General features: G+C 47.1%; 2 protein-coding genes across 17 annotated transcripts in view; one reads left to right on the top strand and one right to left on the bottom strand.

The window, feature by feature from the left end:
• LOC117584433 (serine-rich adhesin for platelets) overlaps window positions 1-17612 on the bottom strand; it is a 36643-nt gene extending 19031 nt beyond the window's left edge. For 4 of the 16 annotated variants that reach the window (XM_034273339.1, XM_034273332.1, XM_034273342.1 and 1 more), the window contains exons 1-9: window positions 8222-14683; window positions 7978-8161; window positions 6167-6254; window positions 5797-5950; window positions 4225-4519; window positions 3973-4062; window positions 3011-3052; window positions 2076-2282; window positions 364-1393 (exon numbers count right to left, since the gene is read on the bottom strand). In XM_034273339.1, the coding sequence (XP_034129230.1) occupies window positions 364-1393; window positions 2076-2282; window positions 3011-3052; window positions 3973-4062; window positions 4225-4519; window positions 5797-5950; window positions 6167-6254; window positions 7978-8161; window positions 8222-14675 (8544 nt within the window). In that variant the 5' untranslated portion in view covers window positions 14676-14683. Of the gene's footprint in view, window positions 1-363; window positions 1394-2075; window positions 2283-3010; window positions 3053-3972; window positions 4063-4224; window positions 4520-5796; window positions 5951-6166; window positions 6255-7977; window positions 8162-8221; window positions 14826-14897; window positions 16594-17091 lie in introns of those variants that run through there. The other 12 variants (XM_034273348.1, XM_034273346.1, XM_034273345.1 and 9 more) reach the window with 11 other exon arrangements.
• Window positions 6435-7889, top strand: LOC117584438. Its single transcript, XM_034273350.1, has 2 exons — window positions 6435-7080; window positions 7134-7889. The coding sequence occupies exons 1-2, from the start codon at window positions 6492-6494 to the stop codon at window positions 7880-7882; spliced, it is 1338 nt and encodes a 445-aa protein (XP_034129241.1). The 5' UTR covers window positions 6435-6491; the 3' UTR covers window positions 7883-7889.
• Window positions 17613-20853: the final 3241 nt, after the last annotated feature.

Consider the following 20853-nt stretch of genomic DNA (forward strand, 5'->3'; position numbering starts at 1 on the left):
AGATATCTACGATAGAATTAGCTGATTAATCGATATAACTTGTGGAAGAGTTGAATTAAACCCTTTTATCGAACATCTAATGCCTCCAAAACGCATGTATTATTGCTTGCAAAATATACATTAAACGCCAAATATTATACAGATAAGCCACATACAAATTTATAACCTCAGAGTCAAAAACAAAATGGTTTTTGAATAACATTTCTACCTAGGTTAGAAACCAAGTTTCGTTGAATTAATTGGAGGACAGAGAGGACAGATAAAATCGTGAGTTGCGTGAATATAAATAAAGATTGGTGTTTGGTGGTACAGATGGTGGGGTTTTGGTTGTGATTGAAGGAGTAATATTTTACTGGGACTAACCTTGGCCTTTTGCTGCTGCTTGAGCTCTTCCTTCTTGTAGTTGCGCTGGTAAGCGGTGATGACGCGTCGGAGCCGCGTGTTTAGATCCTGCATCGATGGCCACATGGTGGTGGCATCCTCGACAGCGGCCACTGTCGGTGGATAACTACCAGCGACACTCTCCTCCTCGTCCAGGCCTAAATTTGAGTTGGAGTTAGCATTTTCGGTGTTTGAATTGGCCGTCGCCGCTGCAGACGCCGAGGTGGTTGTGGTGGTGGTGTTGGATGGATTGGTTATGGAAGTAGTAGTAGTAGTAGTGGTGGTGGTGGTGGTGATATTTGTGGTAGCGTTAGTGCATGATTCGGGTGAGCTGGCAGCATCGGCCAGAGCAATGGCAGCGGCATCCTCGGCGGCGCCTCCAGCAGCAGCTGTCGTAGAAGCCTCCTCGCCATTGATTTTCTTTTGGTTCTTTGTCTTTGTTTCCATTTCTGTGTCCAATGCGCTGGTTACCTCTCCAGAGTCGACAATCATCGCATCCACCCCACTCGCAGCAGCATCTCCACCTGCCTCCACCGAACTGGAGTCAGCTTCAGGTGTCGAGGAGGAGGATGTGGTGCCGCCCGTGGTGGAGCTGGAAGCTCCGACTGCCTCACCGGATGGCACCTCGCTCTTAGCCTTATCTTTTGTGCTTTTCGTTTCTTGATCTTGGTCTGCCGATTCTGGGAGTGCTTCAGCTGGCTGCGGATCGGCGATCGCCTCGACGGCGCTGCCATTGCCCTCAGTCGGGCCAGACGACGACGATTCCAGGTCGCTGCTGGCATTAGCATTCGCTTTAGCTTTAGCTTTGGTGGCCGCTTCCGTGCCGTTTCCATCGCCGCTGCTGCTACTGCTGCTGATGGTCTTACCCGACGAACTGGGACGCTCCGGATCGAGCGAGTCCTTGTTGTCGCCGCCCGTCAACTTTGTGGAGTCCGAATCTTTGGTCGTTGTCGTCCCATCATCGTCCACCTCGTCGCCGTCATCGTGCTTCGAATTTGCATCGTCTTCGATTCTGTTCAAGAAATCACACAAGATATTAATAAAATATTTAAATGATTGAACACAGGTGTATGTACATAAAATATTTAAGAGACTTTGCTTTTGGGTCGGGGGGCACATGCCACATAAAGATTTGCTTACAAACTGAGAGAAAATTCAAGAGACACTCACACACAGCACACACATTCAGTGGATGGTAAAGGCTTCAATGCGACAATGCTTCAATGTGTGTGCACGTAAGTGACCAGGAGGATGGAAAGAGCATGTTTAGTGGGACCATGATATGCTTTAATTTCTTCTTAGTTCTAAGACAATCGAATACAGCTATCAAAATCTTTCCTGCGCAACAATTTCGATACATTTTTGAATGCTAATTTTTATGAATATAACTTTTTATAACTTTTATGAATGCTTTTCCTATTTTAATTTACAAATTTTAAGAAATGTATTTTAAATGATTTATGCTTGCATGTGTGTGAGTGATAGTTGTGCAAATGGTAACGAATGACTTAAGCATTTTTTTTGCATCCTTATCCTTCTCGTTGACATCTGGTCAGAGTCTGAGCATGTAATATGGGGGGTATTGGATTATCTCTAGTTTTAGTACAGTATGTGGCTTATGCGGGATTGGATTACTTAATGATGCTATGCTAACTACTTTTGTTTCAATTTTTTTTTGTTTTTTGAGCACTTACATCGGCAAATTCGTGACGGCCAAATCGTCACCGGCACCAGCGCCCACATGGGTGACAAAGCACAGATTGGGATCGGCGCGCATTTGACGATACATTTCACAGCCATGCTTGTAGGTTCCGACCAATAGACTCTTATCACAACAAATGGGATTCCACCATGAGGATGGCACTTGATCTGGCGTTGGCGGCGGGCGAATGGGGAGCTCGCTACATGATTCAGTCGTTCGTGTTCGATAGACATTCGATTGCGTTCGATAAACGTTTCGATTCAAATGTGTTTTTGATACGATACGAAAGTGGAGGGAGGGAGAGCGTAAGATTTGAGAAATGCGCAAAAAGAAATGCAGTTTTTTAGTACAAGTTTTCAATTGTTTCAAGTTAAATCATTTTTTGTTTGTTTGTATGATAAATAAAACAAAATAAAATCAAAAAATTAAAGAAAAAATTATAAACATATAAAAAAAATAAATAAAACAGAATGTAATAAAAAATAATATTTTTGTTAATAGCCAATTTGCACTACAGATTTTTACCACTACAAAATGCGAGAGAAATTCAATACGAAAGCAAAACTCAAAATGCTTATCTTTAATTTTTCAACATTTTCTTATACTTCGTTTTTGTTTTTGCCATTTTTGTGGAATTTGGAATTTTGTTTCAAGTACAAAAAATATACAAATTTAATTATTTTTATAAAATGTAAAAATTTAATTTTGTTAAATTTTTTCTTTTGATTTTTGTTTGCAGATGAGGACGACTGCACGACTGTACGAGGAGTATATGAGAAAGAGAGACAGAGTGGGAGTAGTAGCGTGGATATCCCTATTCGCCTGCTTGGATGGAGGAGCGAGCGAAATAGCGAGCGTGTTGCGATGCGTGCGTGCGAGAGAGCGAACGATAGGCGATCGATATATGGCGGTTTCGAGGGACATTACCTTTCCATATGGAGTGCCAGCTGCTGCTTGGCTTTCGTACTGCTGCAGTTTTGTCGGTAGTATCGTACGGGGTTTGTACAGATATTCATAATGAAATCAATTAAATATTTTTCGGTTGGTTAAACAAATTCGAGTTGACAAGCAATACAAAAATACACACACAAAAACACACAGCGATAGGTAGAAGTGAACGACGAATGTGCGCCAAAGATAAGTCGGCAAAATGTGTGTGAAAGTGTTGTTACAGTAGATATAAAAGGTTATGTGAAACGTGAAATCGCAAAATGGGATCTTTATATTAATATATAGTCGGTTATCGAAAGGGAATATCGAAAAATAAACAGATTTCAGAATATTTTCATTAGGATTTGTATTAGTAGGCAGATTTCACACATAAACAATTAGTACTGTATATAAAATGAATGTGTGTTAGACATGAGAAATACATGTAAGCATGTATGTATGTAGAGTTGTGTGTGAATGTTTACAGTTAATTTGTTAAGTATTAATGGACAAGCGAGAGCGAGCGATCGAACAATACATTGACAGAGAGAGAAAGAAATTACAGTTAAATACACAACTATAGAGAGAGAGAGAGAGAGCTTAAGTTGGAGCAATAGTCAGAGCTGTAATTCGCTGGAACTTTAGTGCAGCAGGAGGAACGATAACGGATTCCATAAGAGTTCTTTTCAGCTGTTTAAAGTCCAAGCAAACTAATTTACAACACATTTAATAATCAAAACAATTGACAAATTGGCATTTTTAGTATATAAATAGAAAAAGAAAGAATTCTCTATACAAATACAAATAATAAAAAGATTCAATAAAAAAATGTATTAATTATGTAACACGCTCCAGCAATCAGTCAGTCAATCAATCAATCAATCAATCAATCAACAACAAACAAGATGTATGATGAAAGCTGAGAGGAGAGCGAGTTTCGATTAAAGCACCAGTCCTACCTGATCGGAGTGTTATCCTTGATCTGCTGAACAAATTCACCAATCACCTCGTGCTGTATATAGTAGAGCATTCGCACGCGCAGCAAAACCCTGTGAAAAAGAACATTCAATAAACGAAACACAAAACGAGAAAGAGAGGCGAAAGAGAAGGGAGAAGAATATGGATAGAAAGTGTTAGTAAAAGGCTGTTCCTGCTGCTCCGAACGGGGGAGTGGTGTTAACTGCACAAATTCGATTCCACACGTGACTCACTTATTGGCGTGTCTGCCCAAATGCTTCTTGTAGGCGCCCTCGAGGTAGGCATCCGCATCGTACTTCTCCTTCTTGCTCCAGTGATTCGGATCATGGATGCTCATTGGCGTGGCAACCGCTGCGGCCACAGCACTGGCACTGACTCCTCCACCGCCGAGTCCATCCTTGTCTCCACTTCCTTCCAGAGCACTCGACTTGTGAGCTGGGGTTGTGTTGCCACTATTGCTGCCCGACGCTGTCCCCGGTGCCGGGGTTGAGCCGCCAGTTTCCTTATTCGACTTTCCACCATTGCGTCCTGTAAGTCAAGCATTTGTATAGATGGTATTAGGGTACTTTCTTCGACTCCTTCGAGCTGTCCTCAGTCGTTTTGCATTCGACTGAGGGCAGCTCGATTGTTGTGCGTTTAATGAATGCGAATAAGTTAGCAGTTCTACTTGATCTTCGATCACTGCAAATTGATAACAAATGCAGCGAATTTTAATGAATATTTACAATGGATTTTGATTTATTTTCGTTTAAACGAAGTTTGGTATCTAATTTACATTACAAAATACTAGCCAAAACACTTTAAATGGGCTGGAGTACCATAGTGGCCTCATAGCAGTGCAGTTAATTGATATTTATCCACGTTTGTTGATTTTGTGATGTTAATTTAAGATTATTTCTTCAAAAAACTAAAAGCGTTACATAATGTAATGCATCAACAGATTATGGATAATTTAATAAGATTCCCTTAGGGCTATTTTATCAAAGATTTATCCATTATATATGTAAATGGGAGCTTTTGCTTTCGGAAAACGAATAAATTTCTAGAGAGTACCTCAAACAGTAACTTTCGCGGTGATTCCTAAGATTTCTTTATGGTTATATTATACATTTTCTAGGAAATCAACATAACGATGCAAAAATTTAAAAACTATAATCGAAAATTCGATCCTATGCGTTCCTAACCGCTCTCACGATGAGGCTTTACATTACGCACTGATGTATTAGTATTTCCTATTACATTTTCTAATCAAATATGCAAAAATAAATCAATACAATATAAATTAATAATATGAATATTTTACAATGTGGGCTTAAATATTAGATGATGAATATTTATGTACAAGATTTAAATATAGTAATTGCATGGCAACAAAATATACACACACTTTTTCCTTGGTTCATCAGTCGTCGGTCGAGTCGTTGAGAGTAAACATACTCAAAGTAAGTCGTGGTCCGAGTCAAGAGATTTATGATTTGAAATGAGAGTTTTACAATAGGGGGGCACCAGATGAGGGCCAGGAAGTAGAAGGGGGGACACAGACCCAAAACATCACTACACAAAAATGGAGGATACCTTGTGGACTTGTATTAAATTCTTTAGATTTTATAGAAGTATTTTCGAAGGTTTAACCAATAAAATTAGGTAGTCCAAAGAGTCCAAAGTAAAATATAGAAGATATACATTTACAGAAGTGTGTAGGATTTGTTTTTGTACAATTATTTGATGCGTTGCTTTGTTCGTGGATAACTCTATGCGTCCGTGCAGCAGTTGGGAAGTGTGCGTGAATGTATATTTTACCATACCTTTGGCATTCCTACCTCGTGGCACCAAATTGTGTAGGCCACTATGATCCCTGCTGATCTTCTGCACCTCACCATCCTCCGTGGGCGTTATGAGATCCCAAATGAATGTCTTGATCTTCTCGTCACCCTTGTACACCTGCAGGCAGTAGAGGAGCTGTAAGTGGAAAGGGAAAAGTAGAGGTTTTATTTATGAAGTTCTCTTAAATGTTGAGTATTCTGTCCGTTTGATTTCTTTCAGCAGGTTGAGAAGTTGTGTTTTTACTCAGCGAAAACCTAAAGTTCTCTCAATATTAGCATAGCTTGGTCATCATTAAGTGGGAGTCCATACAGTCCTTAAAAGTTTAATCTGTCTGTGGTTTATAATACTTACAATTATGCGTGCACAATCCTCAACATCAATATCACGCCAGCCGCGCTTAAATGAACCCAATTCCAGGAGCTCTGACCAGCGGCCCCAACTGCAAAAAAGGTGGCATACGAAATTAGTGTTTCAGCTTAAATAAATTATGACAATTATGTAGGTAAAGCTATAAATAATCATCTCTTTCATATTTTCTTATATCAATATACATCACTTATAATCTAGTTATCCATTATTTTCCTGCACAACTTTTTGAAATAATACATCAAACAAATTTAAATCTTCAATCGATATATTTCTGCACTAATATTAAGTAAAACGAACAACACCCAAGATGAGTATTACGCAGCACAGTTTAAAGACGGATCCGTCGATGAGCCGCAAGTCCGAAATTAAGTCGCATCTCAGCAAGGCTGCACTACAGCAGGAATTTGTGCAGCCGCAGGACCTGGACATTTCGGCCATTATGTATAAATATTATTTGGAGGAATATCGCAACTATACGCCCGAGGAGCGTCACTTACGGTTGGCCACCTTCGATGCCATGGACATGCTGCGGACCATCGAGCAAATACACAACGATGTGGCCACAATAAAGCTGGAGAATTACATTATGGTCGAGTTCCTGGAGAAGAATGATCCAAAGCTATTGATTGGACTGCGACAGCGTCGCACTTCGATACTGAAACGTTTTCAGAACAAGCAGCGTGCCTCGTTCCATGGCAGTCAGCGAATGAGCAGCCGGCAGTCGAGCTCCAAGCGTTCCATACCCCTCTCCACATCTCATCTGGCTTCCTTGTCGCCCACTGCAACCGATAGGCGTCGCGGCATGGAATACAAACTGAACTTTAAAGCCAAGGCAGAGATGGCTGAGAAAAGGGCTGCCGAAGTGGAGAAGCGTGTGGTGGACATCGAAAGGAATGGTAAAACTTGATAATCTTTTTCTTTAAATGCAATTCCAATGTGTCTTCCGCAGCCATGTTGGAGGTAAAGCAACTGCGTGCCAAGATCGAAGAGCTGCGTGCTCGCAGCGAGGAGACCATGGAGACGGAGAACAACTTCATGTTGCACTTTCTGCGCGACGAGAACGATGTGGCTTTCCTGGAGTCGGCCACAGAGCGACAAATCGAACGAAAGCTGCGCAAATTCACCAGCAATTGGTTCAAGAATGCCCGCGCACTGCTCGGCACCATGAAGCTAACGATTGTCTCGCTGCAGGAGACCTGCCAGCAGCATCGTGCTGATCTCATCACCAAGTCAGATCTAAGTGGAATCCTCACGGCCGTCGACTTTGAGAAGCTGATCATCAAGCGCACGGAGCTAATCAATCAGCTGGAGGAGAAGAACATTCACATGGCGGGACTGAAGGGCGTCACGGGCAAGACCTCACTGGCCATGACCGAGGAGAAGCAGGCCATGATGAACCTAGAGTCCGAGATGCGTGCGGTACACAATCGCACCGAGGAGGTGTCTCGTGCCATTACCAAGCTGGAAAAGGAAGTGGCCATCGTTGAGCTACACAACGACAAGGACTCTGTGACCCTCGACGAGTTGCGCGCCCAACTACAGGAGTACGAGGCGCCCAGTGTCAGCGAGTATATCGAACGCAAGGAGGAGGCACTCGTTCTCGAGAAGGAGGAGAAGATGCTCCAACGCAAGATCTACATACTGAACATGAAGCTCAATAATCTAATGCGCCGACGTATGCGCGTCTCTGATTTTTAAAACATAAACTAATATCCTTTAATTCATTATTTTATACCAGAACCCCAGCCAAGCCATACTCGTGGAAGTTCTTTCTCGTTCTAGATTAGACTTACCCAAAGGAAAGCAGACCCTTTTCCACCTTGAAGCATTCAGATTTGGCCCAATTGCCATACTGAATCTCCTCCAAGCCGAGGGCAGCCAAGGCATCACGCTCACGTGGTATGTACTCCTCATGTCCCTTCTCTCGTTTCTCCCTGGCGCGATCACGCTTCTCCTTGCGGCGTCGCGAACGTAGACCTGGAAAGGAGTTCACACATTAGAAACCAATTTGGGGGAGGAGAAATCCCGTTCCCATACCTATTCCTCCCTCTTCATCGCTGTTTTCATTTGATGAATCCTCGGAATTGAGTTCCATGACATCCTCATGGCCATAGCGTTTGATCTGAGTGCGTCGTCGTGGCTCAGAGAGTACCAGATCTTCGGTTTCATCGCGTTCACAGGCATCTGGGTCTATGTCCACTTTTTTCGCCCACTTGGTCCAAAAGTCGGGATCATCGATGGTGATGTCCGAACGGTTACCGGAGGCGGCAAAGGAGGCCTTCGAGAAGGTTGAACCCTTCTCCGATTCCATGGTAATGACCTGGGTGCGTCGCTTAAGGATCGAATCGATATCCTCCTCACAGAACTTATCCCCAGCATTGTCATCGTCCATGACAGCGCCATAGGCACCCTTTTTGAGTAGATCTTCAATTTCCTTTTTGGACAGCTGCTTGTTGTTGCCATCCTTGGAGCCCTGGGTGTTCATCGACTGGAGTACGGCCTTGTCCAGGCCGAGCTTCATCGAGGCCTTGTCGAACATCTCCCGCTCGTAAGTGTTTCTGCAGAGCAGACGATAGATTTTTACCATTTTACGCTGCCCGATGCGATGGCAACGGGCCTGGGCCTGCAAATCATTCTGAGGATTCCAGTCCGAATCGTAGATGATAACCGTATCGGCCGCCGTCAGATTAATGCCCAATCCGCCCGCCTTCGTGCAGAGCAGGAAGACAAAGCGATCGGAGCCGGGCTTCGAGTAGCGATCGATGGCCTCCTGTCGGAGATTACCGCGAATGCGTCCATCAATCCGCTCAAAGGGATACTTCCGGTAGACAAGATAATCCTCAAGAATGTCCAGACAGCGCACCATCTGACTGAAGATCAGCACGCGATGGCCATTGGCCTTCAGCTTGGGCAGCAGTTTGTCAATCAAAACCATTTTACCCGCCGAGAGAATCAAATTCTTATAATACGATTCAGGATCTTCGCCATGTTGCGACTTGAAGTCGTATTGGATCTGCTCCTCCGCGCCATTGAGCAGATACGGATGGATGCAGCACTTGCGCAGCTCCATCATGGTGTTCATCAGATTGGGTATATTGGCCGATGTGGTGCCTTTCTTGAGGAAACTAAAGTTCTGTTCGAGTATGCCGCGATAATACTTCTTCTGTATATTCGTCAGCTCCACCTCGATGATGGTCTCCTCTTTGGGTGCCAGCGATTTCTCAACATCGTCCTTGAGACGTCGCAGCATCATGGGTTTCAGCAGTGCCTGCAATTTGTTCACCTCCTCCTCATTCCGTAGGTTACCGAACTCAGACATAAACTCCTCCTGCGAGGAGAACTGTGCAGGCTCCAGGAAATTCAACAGCGAAAACAGTTCGCTAATGTTGTTCTGCAGCGGTGTGCCGGACAGCAGGACCCTATGCTCGAGATTCAGCTGTCGCAATCCCTCGAGCAGCTTGCAGTTGCGATTCTTCAAGCGATGTGCCTCATCAATGACACACAGACGCCAATTGAATTGCTTGAGGTCCATGTAGTCCGTGACAATCATCTCAAAGGTGGTTATGAGCACATTAAACTTAATCGGCTCCTTCAGCACCTTGCCGCTGTCCGTTTTGTAGTAGAACTCGTAGTCCTGTATCATCTGTTTGCTGGTCACCGAACCATGATACACTACAATATTCATGTCCGTCCAGCCCTCAAATTCACGCTGCCAATTGGGTATCGTCGAGAGGGGCGCTATAACCAGGAAGGGTCCACGTATTCCATACTCATAGACCGAATGGACAAAGGTCAAGCTCTGTATGGTCTTGCCGAGACCCATTTCATCGGCCAGTATGCAGTTGTGGGTGTTGAACCAGGAGAACTTCAACCAATTGAGACCCTCCAGTTGGTAGGGACGCAAGCTGTTGCCCGCCTTGTAGATGGGCGTCTTCTCCAGCTTCTTCCATTGCTCGGGATGCGGACGCTTGCGGCTCTTCCACTCGCAACGCAATGGCGTCTTGTTGAAGCGCAGATACTGCTCGATTTTATCATTGTCCACGTCCTCCTCGAGCTCCCAGGTGCAGTCCTCGTACGGCAGGGACTTCCACTTGACGAGATAATGCTTTGTGGTCTCGCCAGTATTCTCATCCGTGTGCACGGACATATCAAGCACACGATCGACTTCGGTAAAGTCCTGATTGAAGGGCTCCTCTTCGATGTTCTCGAAAATGTTGACCTGCTGGGCTTGCTTCTGCTGGAAGCGACGTATCTTGGCGGCCACACGGCGATCGCCCTTGAGCAGCTCCTCCTCGGTGCGCCACTCGCAGTGGAGATAGCTGAAATTGCGATACTTCACGAAATATTCCTCAACATCGATGTAAACGGGTTCGGGTTTGTTCTCCTTGTCCTTTGCATCCGTTTCCCCATCTTCATCGCTTGATTCCTTTTTCTCGACGGCTTCCTCACCCTCCTTGGGTTCGGCTTCTTTCTCTGCGGATTCCTTTTCCTTCTCCGTGGTGGCTTTTGTTTCTTCCGTTTCCTCTGGCTTGGCGGAGGGACTCTTGACGCAGGTCTTGGCCTCCACAGCGTCAGCTTCTTCTTCTGTTGCAACTGCTGGCTTGGGTGACTTTGGCGTGTCTCCAACATGTTCATCCACTTCCATTTTGTCGGAGGTCTCTGACTCTTTGGTCTCATCCTCCGTCTCCGATTCCTTCTCCTCTTCCTCGGGCTCTACAGTGGCTACTTCTTCCTCATCAGTCTTGGCGGCTTCCTCATCTTCTGTCTCGGATTTTGCTGCCTCTGGTGACTTAACAGCTGTCGTCGTTTCAGTCGGTTCGGTTTCATCAATTTCCATTTTCTCCTCATCGGATTTGTCTGAGGATTCTTCCTCGGATTTCTCAGTTTCTTCCTTGTCGAGTGGCTCCACTTTGGTGTCATCGACTTCCATTTCAGAGGCCTGTGCTTCGGCTTTTGGTTTATTTTCCTCTAGTTTGATGTCCACCTCCTTGGTTTCCGTTTCAGTTTCTCCCTCTGTTTTGGGTTTATCTTCAGTTGCCTCAGCCTTTTCCTTGGCATCTTCTTCCTTGTCTGTAGGTTTATCCTCCTCCACTTTTGGGACTGTCGCTGTCGCTGGCTCGGGCGTCTTCTCTTTGGGCACCTCGGGTATTAGCTCACGTTTGCCCATGCGCATGGCCAGCACCAGTTGCACCACCATGCTATCCTCATCTCCCGTGTTTATGTACACATAATTGGGTTTCGAGGACATGGCAGCGGAAGCCGCATCGCTCGAGCTCTGACGCTCCTTCTCGGCTGCAGCGGCGGCCGCTGCCGAAGTGCTGGAGCTGGCCTCCAGTTGGCTGCTTTCGTCCATGGCCAGCGAAGGCTTCTCGCCCTCGCCCGCAGAGTTGCCAGCCTCACCCTCAGCTCCTGATTGTGGCTCTGCCTTCTCCACATCGCTGCCGGCATTCGAGTTTGCGGCAATGGCCGCGGCCGATGATTTCTTGTCCTTCTTGACGGGCGATGCCACCAGCAGGGAGTTCTCATCGTCGGAGAAGCGTAGCATCACATCATCGACGTACTTCTTGCGTTGCGTGTTCCTCGACGAGCGACGTTTGTTCGAGTCCAGCTCCGAGTCGGGCGGTGGTGATGGTGGGGGCGTGCGATCCATGGTATCGTCTTCGCCATCCGATTCGGGCACAATCCTGCCGCGATTCCTTCGCTTCTTGAGGGCCTTGGCCGAGAGGGAACCACGATTGCGTCGTGCACTGCCTCCATCCTCGGAGTTTGCATTGCGGCGACTCCTGGCGGTGGATCGTTTGCGATCCCTGCGACTCGGGGTGGATGCAGCATCTCCAGCGGAATCCGGCACTGAATCCACAGTCTCGTCTCCCGCCTCGGGATCCTTTTCCTCTTCATTTGCGCTGCGCGGTATCTTCGACACGGGAATGTCATCATAGTCGGGCGACTCGCCATCGACGCCTGTCCCTCCTCCGCCGGATGTGGGTTCTGCCTCGCCATCGACATCAGCAGATCCCGCCTTGGGCACCAACGGCTTGTTATCCTCCACTTCGCTGCCATCTCCTGGCGGTTCAGTGCCATCCTCGCCGTACTGCTTGCGACGCTTGCCGACACTCCCGCGCTTGCGTCCGGGTGCCGGGGACTCCGTGGAATTGGGATCCATGGGATCACGGGTTTTCTTCACCTTGGGCGTTCTGTCGCGAGGCGGCTTGTTGGGATCCTTGGGTGTGCGTGGCTTGCGCGGCTTTTTCTTTTTGCCACTGCCATCGGTGGAGGTGTCCAGCTCATTGGCCGAATGCACATCCTGCGACAGATCGCCCATCCCCTCGCTGTACTCGAGCATCCCGACAACACTCGTGTCGCCCGCTCCCTGAGTCACACAATCCTCGGACACTGGCAGCTGCGTGGTGGGTATGGCAGCATTGGCTGCTGCCACCACAACATTCCCACTTATATCCATCAGATCCTGCTGGCTGCCCGCCTGTCCCGCTTTGTCGCCCTTTTTGGCACGCGGTTTCCTTGGCTTATTCGCCCCCTTACGACCCCTACCCGTAGTCGAGGACACCTGCGGAGACTCCACCATTTGCTGACTGAGCAGAGGATTGGGTCCCACTCCCATGTACGGCGGCATGCTCTGGAAGAGCACACACTGCGGCCCACCGGCACACTGTTCGGCCATCTCGTGCTGCTGCAGCAGATTCAAACGCTCCTGCAGACGCATCAACTTATCCTGATGCTCGTGGCCTGGGGGCATGCAATAAAGTTCTTGGATCTGCTGCTGCAGTGCCGCTATCTCCTGTTGATGCAGCATCGGATAGGGTGGATACATGCCCGCACCAGCTGCATATGGCGGCAGCATTGGCGGCATAACCTGTGCCTGTGCATCATAGCCGGGGGCCAAAGGATGCAGTGGCAAACCTATCGGTGGAATGACAGGCGGTACCGCTCCAGTCAATGCTGCTGGGGTACTGCCCTCCGTTGGTACAGCTGTTGCGGGCTGGGATTTCTCTTCGGACATTTCCTCCCCCGATTTCGGATCCTCTGAGAGCGAGAGCGAAGTCGATAGATCTCCGCCTAAGGGCTGGCTCAGGGTTGTCTGCTCAAGCTCCTCTGTGGTCTTGTCCAGCAGATCATCTTGCCCCACCACTGGCAGCAGCTCTGTAGCTCCCATGGATGCTATGTCCTGTGTCTTGGACATGCTCGTCTCATCCTGTGGCAGTTCCGTTTCGGTAACGGACGCGGCACCCCCCGTGCCTGTGCTGCCACTCAAGCCCTCACTCTCGCTTTGATTCTTTTCAAATTCCGTGTTCGATGACTGCGAATTGCTGTCCAGCAGGGCAGCCGCCGCAGAGGCGGCATTCGAGGCCACAACAGCCACGGCGGCACTCGAAGAGGACATGGAATTCTGATCAAACAAACCCACATCCACGCCCACGGCATGCTGTGTGGAGTGCTCGGAAGTGGCTCCATGCGAATTCGTGTCTCTGTCCATGAGCAGCTGCTGCTGATTGTTGCTATTGATGCTGCTCTGTGAATTGCTATCGTGCACGGATGTTGGCTGATTGTTCACGATGCTGTTGGTGCTGCTGTTGCTGCTGCTGTTGTTGCTGTCATTTGCGGCCACAGCCAAAGTGGACGAATCATTCGAGTTGGCTGTCTCATTCAGTATGCTGGTCAAATGATGTGAGGGTGTCGATGGTGCCTGCTGCTGGTGTTGCACTTGCACTTGCTGTGGCTGAGTCTGCTGTTGTTGTTGCTGCTGTTGCTGCTGCTGTGGGGTCTGCTGCTGCTGCAGCTGTTGCTGCATTTGTTGTGGTATTGGCGAGCTCACGTGTGCTGGCGACATAATCTGCTGTTGTGCCTGTGCCTGCGCCTGTGGTGGAGCCGCCGCCGCTTGGCTACTGGCATCACCCAGTATATTTGCAAACGGATCAAACTGTTGCTGCTGAGCCTGCGCCTGTACCTGCACCTGCGATTGATTGTAAGTCGGCAGATGCTGCTGCTGCTGCTGCTGCTGCTGGTGATGTGGCGACTGTTGATGTATGGGCGATTGATGCTGCAACTGATGATGCGGCGATGTCAATGGTTGTGGCTGTTGCTGCTGTTGCGGAGGTGCAGCTGCCTCCATATTGGGCTGTTGCATCAAATGGTGCATGCTGGGTAGACTCTGCTGATGCAAAGGCGAGGACATGGCCGAGATTTGGGGCTGTTGCTGTTGATTGGTGCTGCTGCTTCCGCCAGAGCTGCCGCCGCCTCCGCCCACAATATCGTTGATGGAATGCTGCAGTTGGTCATTGAGGGATTGCTGCTGCTGCTGCTGTTGTTGCTGATGTTGGTGCTGCTGCTGCTGCTGTACTTGTTGCTGCTGCTGCTGTACTTGCTGTTGCTGCTGTTGTTGTGGTGTGCCCACTGGCTGCTGTGGCTGGGCCGTCACTGATGGCACAACCACCTGTTGCTGCTGCGTTGGCTGTGGCTGCTGCTGCTGCCCCATTGCCTGGCCGTACATGTTCAATTGTTGTTGCTGATGCTGTTGGGCTGCCTGCAACATTGCCGCCGCCGCTGCCGCCTGCTGCTGCTGCTGTGCGGCGGGTGGTGGCGCCTGTTGTTGCTGCTGCTGTTGCACTTGCTGCTGCTGTTGTTGCTGCTGCGCCGCTGCTTGCTGTGCGGCCGCCTGCTGCTGTGCCACTGCCTGCTGCTGGGCAGCCACCTGTGCCTGCTGCTGTTGCTGCATGGCCGCCATATGCTGAGGGCCACCCCATTGCTGGTGATGCTGCTGCTGCTGGGGTGATGGCGAGGCAGGCATTCTGGGACCCACGACTGCACTCCTGTACGCCGAGGGATAGTCCATCGGAGGCAGGCCATGCGCCTGGGTGGGCATAACCATTTGTTCGAGTGCCTGGAGAGTGTTTACTGGTGCAGGGACTACACCGACACTGGGCGGCACTCCCACGCCCACGCCTACGCTGGGCGGCACCTTTGAACTGGCTCCCACCGTGCTCCCACCGACCGGTGGCTGAGGCCTGGGCGACGGCAGACCCACCATTCCCTGTATGCTGTGCTGGCTGGGCTGGGTGTTCACCTGCTGCTGCTGCTGGGCGTTCACCTGTTGCTGCTGCTGCTGCTGTTGTCCCTGACTGCTCTGTGGCGGTGGTTTCGCTGGCGACACGCCCACTGGTCGCGGCGACATCTGCGGATGCGGTGACATGGTGGGCGGACGCGGCGACATCTGTGGCGAAAGCTGAGGGAACGGCGCCCTGTACTGCGGCGAGGAGTTGAGCTGTGCCGCCGCCTGTTGATGCTTGCTCGAGGACATGTAAGGAGGCGCCGCCTGCTGCTGCTGTTGCTGTGGGTTCACCTGTTGCTGCTGCTGCTGGTGGTGGCTCCCATAGCTGGGCGGCATGCCCATGTGTGGTGGCGGCAGGCCGGCACCTGGTATCTGCTGCTGCTGCTGCATCAGACCCACATGATTCGGCTGCTGCTGCTGTTGCGCCTGCTGCTGCTGCGACTGGAGCTGCTGCTGCTGGTGGGCTCCCAATTGTTGCGCTGCCTGCTGCTGCTGCGCGGTCAAATGGTGGCCCGGAGGCGCAGCACTCGGCACATGCTGACCATAGGCCGAGGCCTGATCGAGTCCCGCATGCCCGTAGCCCACGTGCTGTGGGGCGCCACGACCCGGCTGATGCTGCATCGGACTGCCGTACGGACTGTGCGCATAGGCCTGTGGTGCGGCCGGTTGTCCCGCTTGCAGGGCACTTGTTGGTGCCCCACTCACGCCCACTCCCACGCCAGGGTAGAGGGGATGCTGGCCAGGGACCTGCGGATAGTGCTGCGGCAGTCGAGCCTGCTGCTGGCTCTGCTGCTGCTGCTGTTGTTGTTGCTGCTGCTGTTGTTGCTGCTGCTGTGGCGTGGGCGGTTGCTGTTGCTGCTGTTGCTGCTGGGGCGCCAGACTCCCGTAGCCCGTCATCATGCTTTGCTGGGCTCCGTACGGAGCTAGCTTCTGCTGCTCCTGCTGTCCGTACGCGGGCATATGTTGGCGGTAGGCGCTGGCATTGCTCTGGCGCTGCTGCTGCGCCGGCGGAGCTGCCTGCGGATGTCCATAGGCACCTAGACCGGCACCCGGATACGCTGCTCCCTGTCCCGGGACTGAGGGTGCTGCTCCCCATCCGCTTAGATCACCCATTCCCACTCCGACTCCAACGCCGACGCCCATGCTCGCCGCATGCTGATCGGCGGCCCCCAGCCCGTACAGATTCTCCGCCGTTGGCTGGTACGATGGATATTGTGGCTGCTGCTGTAGCGGATGTGGGGCTCTGTGGCGCGGCGGATAGCCGCCCGGCGGGCCCATTGCCCGAGGATTTGCCGCTGCGGCGGCTGCTGCGGCGGCGGCCGCATCGTAACGGTAATAGGGATCTCTGCAATGAAGAAAAAAAAACCAAAATGGAGAGAGTGAGTTTGAGATGAGTGAACCATGAGGGAGTTCTAGTTCTGTTTAACCCTTTAGTTCTTTTCAACCCTAAAGATACCTGGAAACCCTTTTTGTTTTCATCTTTGTAACATTTTAGACACTAAAAAGGGTTTACACATTTTTAGGACATAAAACAATCCTTGATAATATTTACAAATATTTAAAAACAAAGACTATAATATTAACGCACGACTGTTAAAATCGTTCAACATCATCTGATAACTAAATGAGCAATAATAAAACATGCAAAATCAGTTAACGACTATACTATTTTCATGACTTTCTATAAACAAAATGTTTTATTAGATCATGGATCATAGATCATCATAAATTGAAGGACTACTCCTTCCTCACTCAACTTTTTAACCCATTTTCCTTACAGCGTTGGGGTGACATTTACCAACCAATAGCAAAATACAACAAAAAAATGACAATAAAAACTCACCCTTGATGATTTCCGTGAAACATATTTTGTGCATTTCCATCCATCAGATTTTTGAAACGCAGCGCACACAGAAATGTCCGTTACGCGTCGATGGAGACGCGACGCTGCGTTTTTTTAGGTTTGGTCGTCTATTGGCTTAATTTTGATGCTGCTCTCTGCGCGTGGCCGTTGTCAAAAAGGTTAAATCCTGGGAACTGCAACTGGAACTGGATTTTGGTTTCGAGTTCGGGTACAAGTTCCGTTTTTAGGGGGGGTTGCCTGGGACCCCTGAATATATATACTTTTATGTTGTTATTGTTGGGGGGGCCTTCTCTTTCACACTTTCTTTCACTATTTATGTATATTATATTGGTTTATAGATTTCTTTTCTTTCTAACTACTAAACTTAATTACAGCTGATGTGCAATTTAACGTCTTGATGTTGCTTTTATATAGTATTATTAAAGTCATTTGATTTTCTTGTTTCGCGCACTTCATGGCCGACCTTTGACATATTCGCAGTGAAACACATTTGCTCACAGCTGAAAATTAACAAAATAATCAATGGATTAATATTAGTAAACATTTTTGGTTTATAAATGGGTCTACGTTAAACGGCAATTTATCAGATGAGAGCGGTTTTTTTTAAGCGTATTTTAAGCGAATTTTGCATAGTTTTTTTAGTTTTTGTCTGTTTAATCTGCAAGTATAAGAAGAAAATAGAATTTTAGATTGATTGTAAGATAGAAATATTTATAGATATGTTATGATATTTTGTTGAGCACTTAAGTTGAGGACAAGGTTTTTGATTTGTACTTAAAAACATCTAAAATATAACTTGTTATAGCTTAACTACAGACCCATCGGATCTGATGATGAAGTTATACTGAAGAAACTGATAATGCACTAAGACAGAACACAAACAAGTTTCAATGATAAATATTTGTGCATAGCAAAGTCTAAGATACATAGTTGCTAATAATATTCACTAGTTGGTACTTAACACGATAGAATTGTTTGTTGCGATTGTTGCTGTTGCATCAAGTTTTAAGGGGAAAAGCTATACGCTTATGAATTTCGAATATTGTCACATAGAACGTACAGTTTGACCCCTCAAAATGTTGAGCAAATGGGGAAATGATTTTGGAGTTTATAGTTCACTTAATAAATCATTAAACAAATAAAAGGAAACGTAAATAATACACCAAAAATATTGTTTGGGAAAAGCCATGATAAGGGAAGGAAATGCAATTAATTCATATTATATTAATCCAACTCTTGATAGAAATCTCATTCAAAATTCAACACTATACAAATATAAGAAAAGCGAAAAAAACTTAAATAACGATTGTATTCTCTTCCACTACTATAGTTAATACGCAAAACAAATAAACGGAAAAACTTGTAAGGGGAAGAAACATTTTTTGGCTTACGACATACAAATATAATGAACTGGAACTAGTTCTTACTATGCACTCGTGTGAGTGAAGATATCACCCACCAAAAATGTTTCACAAAATAAAACAAAGATCAAGTGTTAAATAATTAAATAATTCACTAGTTTTACTGAATGATTCGACGTAGCACAAAGAGGGTAGATGGTAGAACAGAGATTCAAGTATTCTTCTAGGAATGGAAATAGGTTGGGCTTTCGAATCGGTTAATGGTTGGGTGCTGGGTGTTGGGTTCAAGGGGGTGGTGGTAATGTTTTCGGTGGGGGTGAAAATCTTATGCGGCGACAGTGAGAAAACAATGGCAACTCTATCGATTTTTCTCGCATTGTCTCCGACGCGAGTTGCCCGTTTTTAGCCGAAAATCTAAAGTAGCAGAAAAACGGCAACAAAAAAAGAGAGCGAGGAGGAGGCAGAAAAAAAGAAGAAAAATGCGGGTGGGTTGACTGACTGGTTCATGGGTAGTGGGGTGGTGTGGTGCTGCACAAGTAGAGCCAGAGGTAGGGAGTGTGCAGCGGTGGAAGCTGCGAGAGCCAGAAGATATGCAAATGCCACCAGAAAAGAGAAGGAGATTCGAGAAGCTAGTAGAGGTGGGGTGGCAAAGGTGTGGTGTCTGTTTTATGGCGTGTTTCTGCGTATGCTTGTGTGTGCGTGTGTCTGTGTGCAAATGGAAAGTAGAGATAGAGATAGAGACAGAGACATAGAGACAACAACAACAACTACAGCATCGAGAGGAACCATATCACTCGTACATAGAGACATGCAGTTACATGCACAACCGAAAATTTGCTGCTGCGCTTGCTTGTGTACTGTTATAAATACGTTCGCACATACAGTAGATACAACGTGTATTCGTACACCCTTTAAAAACGGAGGTTTGTTGGAGAGTTGTGCTGACGAATGCATTGGGAATATTACATTTTTATCTTGCATATAAAATAGAATACAGAGATATGAAATATTTTCATTGAATAAGAAGCACAAACAAACTGTTGTTTGCTAGAGGGTGTACGAAAACATAACGGTGCGAGTTTTTCTTGATAGAGTAAGGGCAAAGGCAAAGGCATTGCCGCAGTCAGTCAACCAGTCAACCGGCATACACATTCGCATTTGCACACATCTCCATTCATTCGGAGATACGCACACACACACATACAGAGAGAAACATATCATCAGCGAAACTTATGTGAAGAGTGCATGGATGGCCGCCCGACATGGGGCTAAGCGGAGAGCTTAGCACCGTTTCCCCCTTCAAACACATCCCCAACGACTCGACCCTCTCTGAAAACCCACGAGTTGTTCGCGCTCATTGGACAACCATTTAGCCAGTTGTCGCTCTCTCATATCTCTCTGTGTCTTTCCTCTCCGCTCTCTTGCTGCGGCTGCTGCTTTGAGTGTAATCAATTACATTTCGCTTTTGCAATTTCAGCTATTTATTTATTTAGTTTCCAGCTTTTCCCCCATTATTATTAGTAGTAGTCGAAAGGTACATACGGAGCGCATAAATGTGTGCGCAAGAGTGAGATGGAGAGATAGACTGTTGTTTGTCTAGCTTCCAGTGGCTTAGGCGCTTAGGGGTTACCAAAATCAATTTCGTATATGCCCTTGCAGGAGGTAGTTGGATTTGAATCATGGGTGTGCAAATGTAAAGAACAACCTATGAAACGTCAGAAAATATCTTGGTCCTGCTTCTTATCTGGATTCAAGTTTTATTTTACTTTCCAAGGGGGATCTAGGCGATGAAAGTGTAACTACCCCTTTTGCATACGCCTTTGTCTTGGGTTGGATATTTATCAAAGCGTGTTTATGGCTATCGGTGTGTTTCTTTGTGTGAGTTTGTGTGGGTACATGTCATTGAGTTTATTTTTTTTTCTTTTCTTCTTCATTTTTTTCTTTCTTGTGCTGCTTCTTCTTTTGTGGCGTCGCCATTGCCTTTGCAGCCGCCAGTGCCGTGCTGCTTTTACACAAGCAAATCAGCAAAAGTAATTGCAAAAACAATAAACTAAAAGCAATAGTAATATGCATATGTACGAGTATGTATAGTTTTGTGGATACAGCAGCGAACAACAAAATAGTAACAGCTAAACATCATCTACCACAAATCACTCAAATGTAATTAAAACCACTAAAATCTTCTAAAAAAAACATTTGTCGTGCGTTTAGTTCGAAATGGTACCTAATGGTAACTATATTGATGAGAGACAAATAAACAAAAAGACTTGCAATATGTTTTAAAAAATAAAGGTTATGGTGGGAACGCTGCTTAAGAAAAGAACCTGCACTATGGGAATGTATATCCGCCACTATTCCAATGCCTTCTACTGTATGTTTG

This window comes from Drosophila guanche, unplaced genomic scaffold, assembly GCF_900245975.1.
Source record: "Drosophila guanche unplaced genomic scaffold, DGUA_6, whole genome shotgun sequence".
Classification (NCBI taxonomy): Eukaryota; Metazoa; Arthropoda; class Insecta; order Diptera; family Drosophilidae; genus Drosophila; species Drosophila guanche.

Excerpts from the sequence above, each read along its gene's own strand:
- LOC117584438 (XM_034273350.1), top strand. The coding sequence starts at position 6,492 with ATGAGTATTACGCAGCACAGTTTAAAGACGGATCCGTCGATGAGCCGC. Across the intron at positions 7,081-7,133 it reads GGTGGACATCGAAAGGAATG|CCATGTTGGAGGTAAAGCAA; the intron begins GTAAAACTTGAT and ends TGTCTTCCGCAG.